This window comes from Myotis brandtii, unplaced genomic scaffold (genome assembly GCF_000412655.1).
Source record: "Myotis brandtii unplaced genomic scaffold, ASM41265v1 scaffold517, whole genome shotgun sequence".
Classification (NCBI taxonomy): domain Eukaryota; kingdom Metazoa; phylum Chordata; class Mammalia; order Chiroptera; family Vespertilionidae; genus Myotis; species Myotis brandtii.
The window spans coordinates 1,168,864-1,174,525 of record NW_005369706.1 but is presented as its reverse complement, the minus strand read 5'-3'; the positions used below and the strand labels follow the sequence as shown (position 1 = coordinate 1,174,525).

Genomic DNA, 5,662 nt, shown 5'->3' with positions numbered 1-5,662 from the left:
GCTCCCGGCGCCGGGGGGTCAGGAAACTGAGCGGAAAGTGGGGAACGAGGCAGCCATTTGCAACCGGAGAGGAAAGTAGTGCAGCGCGGCGCCGCTCCGCCTCCCCCCCTCCGCCTCCTGTTCGGCCGGTAGGGTGGTTCCTGCGAAGGGGCTACTTCCTGGCCCAAGGTCTCGGCAGCGGTCGTGGAGATTCTGGAAGCCTCCGGTGCAAGACCCGGGGGGGCCCTTTGGCCTGGGGAACCCCACTCGAGAAGGGGAGAAAGGAGAAGATTGGCCCTATTTTGTGTTGGAGCGGAGCAGCGGAGGGATACGGCCCTCTCGGAGGAAAGGCTGTGACTCTGCAGTTCTACGCACACGCTGCGGGATCCTTCCGCCGCGCGTTAACCCCGGCGGCGCCGGGCGGCCGCCGGGCAGACACGTGGGAACGAAGCCCCCCTCCTCTGCGCCCGGGCCCTGGCACTGCCTCCTTCACTGCCCGGTTCGGGAAACTAGGACTTCGGCCACTTTCTAGTTCCGTTCCCTTGGAGTTCTAGGTCCCCGAAACTCCCGCTGCCCCCTTGAATTAACCAGAAGCAATCTTTCCTGGGAGGGGGATAGAAGAAGAGCCAGGAGATTGGCCGCTGCTCTGCATCTTGGGAACTGGAGTCCGCAAATGGAGAAAGTGAGGCACGGCGCCTGGCGCTGCAAAGGGTGGCTTCTTGCCACGTTCAGGGACCGAAGAAAAAGCGGAACGAGTCGTTGCTTCTGACTCTCAATACCCCTCGTGAGGAAAATATACTGTCAGTAACCGCCCCCCCCCCATTACCACACACACCTCCCCCATCAAAACATAAATGTAGTTCCCTTTCTTTCCCCGGTGCCCCGACCCCCAGTCTTTTCGGATCTTCAGGGCCTGTGTCGTCCCCCCCCCCCCTTTTTTTTTTTCTGGAAACTAGAGGGGCTGTACCTTGGATCCTGGCTGGAGTACTGTTTGCAGATCCCAAACACTGTTTGCAGACCACCCCCACCACCACCACCACCACCACCATAAGTCTGGATGAGGAATGGAATGCCTTTTCTGTCTTAGCTGTACCCAAGGGATGGTCAAGAGGAGACAAATTCATTATGTCCTAGATACTTTATATATTCTTAGTTATGTATTACGTGGATTATGTCTGTATTACAGATCAAGAGACTGAGGATAAAATTGTCCAACAAACCACATCTAGTGGGAAGTAGAGCCATGTGTAAACAATGGCCATGTTTTTCCTAGGATTGAGAATATATATATATATGTGTGTGTGTGTGTGTTTGTGTGTGTATATTAAGGAAGATGTGGAGAAAGAAGCAGGCAAATCACGTGCAGGGCCAATTCTGTGGGAAAGGGTTTACAGTGCTATCCAATAGAATTTTCTGCAATGATTGAAATGCCTTATAACTACACTATCTAATACGCACTATAGGTACACTAATATAACTTGGCCACATGTAGCTATTTGAAATGTAGGTGGTACAACTGGGGAACTATTTAATTTTAATACTAAACTAAACTTAAAAAGCCATGTGTGACTTGTGGCTTTCATATTGGAGAGTGCAGGAGATCTAAATCCCTACTGGCCAGAGTCATAGAAGGGATCAGGACTAGGAGTGTCCTGTGCTAGCCACACACTAACATCATGTGCCCTGCACTGACCATGCAGGTCTATTTCAGCAAAAAATTCCAGCAGTAATCCCACAACCGTCCCAGCTATAGTGGAATAAATAAACCAAGACAAAAGTTGGAAAATGGAAGGCCCCTCCCTACTCTCTGCACCCAAAGGCAGGGAGGTAGACTCCACCAGAAAGACCTCCAATAACAAAACAGCTACCATTTCTTAAAGGTTTATTATGTATGAGAAGCTGTGCTAAGCATTTCATATATCACCTCAGTTTAATTCTCACCTCAACCCTATGAAGGTTTGACTATCCTTCATAAATGAGAACTTGAGGCTCAAAGAGATTAAGCAAGATTACACAACTAAGTGGAAGAGTAATTATTCCAACCCAGCCATTCACCACTATTCTTGACTACTCTCCAGCTTTGAAGTTGACCGATACACTTCTAGAAACCCTCAGGCAAAAGTCTATACCAAACCTCATGGAAATGGCAGCAGGAAGGTAGGTACCTGTAATGAGTGTTCCAGGTGAGATGTGCAAAAGGACCTAATTTAATGTAAGGAGAGAGAGCGATGACAACCCTAAAGAGATTCCTAAGCCACTAAGATTGCTCCTTGCAGTATGCTTCTTCCAGCAGCCCTTATTTCTTTTTAGATTCTGGATCAGAGATGCAAAAGCAGTTGTCAGGGCTTCTGAAAACCAGCATGACAAACAATTATCACCAACCATAAGTCCAACTGGCCTGGAGCCAAGCACTAGCAAGATCATAGCTAAAAATCACACCTAGCCCTAACCGATTTGGCTCAGTGGATAGAGCATCAGCCTGCGGACTCAAGGGTCCCAGGTTCGATTCCGGTCAAGAGCATGTACCTTGGTTGCGGGCACATCCCCTGTAGGGAGTGTGCAGGAGGCAGCTGATGATGTTTCTCTCTCATAGATGTTTCTAACTCTCTATCCCTCTCCCTTCCTCTCTGTAAAAAATCAATATATTTTTTAAAAATCATCATTCTCCCCTTTTTAAAAAAAAATCACACCTAGATATTGTCCATCCTCCCCAACTAAGAATACCTCAGTCTCCCCTAGTTGGCAGGAGAAATTTATGCCCTCCTGTGACGGATACCATTTAGGTAACTCCTTGGAGGAAATATTCGGCCAATTAAGCCCTAGGACTGGTGGGAAGTGGGGGGTAGGCTCAGAAACTATACATATATAGGACCAAACCTTCCTAGCTGTAATATATCCATCCTGCTACTGAGGTGGTGGACCAATAAGGACAGAAGCAATAGCCTTGGTGCCTAAAAAAGAGCACAACTCCAAAGATGTGAAAGGCATCAAAAGGTCACCAAAGATATGAAAACAATAAAGAAAATCTGTTTTAATGAAAGGCACTGTAGACATGGGGATACAAGAGGATGGATATACAACAGAGGCATTATTTCTACTTTACTCAGTTCTCTTAGAAAGACAAAAGTTTAGTCCCTGCCTCTATACTCATTCTCGATTCTTACATCATTAGGAATGAGGGGCTTCCTTCCTCTTCCCCAAATCCTACCTTCTCTCCGAGTTCCAGCAAATGCCAAGGCCCAAGAGAGAAGCTAGGTCAGTTGTGGCAGCTGGCCACTAGAGGGTAGTGTTTCTGTAGTTAAGGTGCTCTTGGGAGCCTACAAACTTGGATGGGTGTGGCAGCCAAATGGTACCTGTAAAGGAAGTCTTCGGGTAATGGTCCTGAATGAGTGAGAAGTAAGGAATAGGAACAAGGTAGGAGGAAAGAAATTAGCCCTGAATCCTCACCAAAGACCACAGTCATCAATTCTTGGAAAATGAGATATTGGCGCTGTGTTCTCCCATATTCAGAGAAGTCAACTACAAAAAGATTTCTCAGTTTATTTGCATATATACATTGTCACCCCAGGGAGCTAGCTCCACTTCTGGAATCCCTAACTCCCTTCACCCAGCCAACATCCAAAACCTACATAGGAGACTGGGTCCTGAATACCCAGGACTCATATCGCAACCCTGCAGGTTATAAGAATTCATTTAGCAAAAACAGAGGCCAGTGCCCATTAGACATCCTTGCCCCTTTGTAAACATTGACAACCAGGCCACTGGAGCCTGGGGAAAGTGTGCAAATGTAAGGGTACCATTACTGTGTGCCCAGAGGGCCAGGGACACAGCTGGCAACCATACCCGTGAAGTCCTGAGGACCTGCCCCCACTGTGGCCTGGCAAGTGCCAGGGGAAGAATCTAGGCAGCTACCCCATGCTTGAGGGTTCACATGAGACTGCAGCGGCGCTCTTGCCCGTAGGAATTCTCCACACGGGCAATCTCCTGGATGACTTTGGTGAAGATGCCTTGAGTCAGCTGCACGGGAGAGAGATTCATGGCAAAAAAGTTAGTTCATTGCCAATAGTACCACCCAGCTCTTGAGGTGAATACCCAACTCTCCACCATCCCCACCACCAAGCACTTCCATTAAGAAAAAAACACTGCCACCATCTTCCTAATTTTCAGACCCAGCACCTGATTCTCTCGAGCAGATGACTCCATGAATGTCGCACCCCATGACTCTGCCAACTTCTTCCCTTCAATTGCCTGGACCTCCCTGGAAGCAAATTTGGGACATGAAGATGGAAGATAGCAATGTCCTCATGTTCTCTGCAAAATCTTTCTTCTTTTTAATTTAAAAAATATAGAGAGAGAGGGAGAAGAGATAGAAACATCAATGATGAGAGAGAATCATTGATTGGCTGCCTCCTGCACGCCCCCTATTGGGGATCAAGCCCACAAACTGGGTATGTGCCCTTGACTGGAATTGAACCTGGGACCCTTCAGTCTGCAGGCCGACATTCTATCCACTGAGCCAAACCAGCTAGGGCTTTTTTTTTTTTTTAATCCTCCCGTGGATATTTTTTTCATTGACTTTTAGAGAGAGTGGAAGAGAGGGAGGGAGGGGGAGGGGAAGGGGGACAAAGAGAGAAAGAAACCAATGAGAGACACATGAGACACATCAATTGGTTGCCTCCTGCACCTGCCCTGACTGGGCAGGGATCAAACCAAAGTATGTGCCTTTCACTGGGAATTGAACCCACAACCCTTGGGTCTGAGGGCCGATGCTCTAACAACTGAGCAATACTGGCCAGGACTGCAAAATCTTTATAGAATCTAGATGTCTTCTAACCCATCCCATTTCCAAGATTTAGAAGGAGGGTTGGGGAAGGAGAAAATATAAGTAAAACAAAGAAGCCTGGAACTAAGGCTTGAAATATGAAATTATAGCTTTTGCAACAGAAGAGTTATATCTTAACCTTCAAGTTAGAACAAAAAGAGGTGAAATGACTTGGTTCAAGTCAGTGGCAGAGCCAGGACTAGAGCCTGATTGATTTCTAGCCCAGCTTACTTTCCTTCATCTTGAGCTGCAGAGATTACCATACCTGTCTGGAGAGAGATCTGCCTTGTTCCCCACTAGCACCACCGGCAGCCTGTGAGGAAACAATAGTTACTACAGGATCCCCTCCGCCCATGGACCCCAACCTCCTTCACATCAGGGCTGGACAACTCCCCATCAGACCAGACAGGATCTAGTCCAGCCGTGGGCAAACTATGGCCCGAGGGCCGGATCCGGCCCGTTTGAAATGAATAAAACTAAAAAAAAAAAAAAAAGACCGTACCCTTTTATGTAATGATGTTTACTTTGAATTTATATTAGTTCACACAAACACTCCATCCATGCTTTTGTTCCGGCCCTCTGGTCCAGTTTAAGAACCCATTGTGGCCCTCGAGTCAAAAAGTTTGCCCACCCCTGATCTAGTCCCAGCTTCCTCTCTAACTTAAACCAGAATTCCCTTCTGTTCTCTCCCATGCTGCAGTATCCACATTATGTCTCTATTCCCTAGGTCCACTTACCGAGTTTTCCCATGGCCTTCATGTAGCTTTTGGTACAGATTCTCAATGACGTGGAAGCTTTAAACACAAGAAATGGAGCAATCACACTGTGGAATCTCAGAGGGAAGGCGGGGGGAGGTGGGTG

The 5,662-nt window shown here is 47.5% G+C and overlaps 1 protein-coding gene across 2 annotated transcripts in view; it reads right to left on the bottom strand.

Moving 5' to 3' along the window:
- Positions 1–3,494: 3,494 nt before the first annotated feature.
- The window catches only part of RHEBL1 (Ras homolog enriched in brain like 1), a 4,165-nt gene continuing 1,997 nt past the window's right edge, over positions 3,495–5,662 (bottom strand). Inside the window, exons 5-8 of one of the 2 annotated variants that reach the window (XM_005877345.2) lie at positions 5,539–5,595; positions 5,067–5,114; positions 4,156–4,237; positions 3,495–3,996 (exon numbers count right to left, since the gene is read on the bottom strand). In XM_005877345.2, the coding sequence (XP_005877407.1) occupies positions 3,907–3,996; positions 4,156–4,237; positions 5,067–5,114; positions 5,539–5,595 (277 nt within the window). In that variant the 3' untranslated portion in view covers positions 3,495–3,906. The remainder of the gene's footprint in view (positions 3,997–4,155; positions 4,238–5,066; positions 5,115–5,538; positions 5,596–5,662) is intronic. The other variant, XM_014548595.1, reaches the window with a different exon arrangement.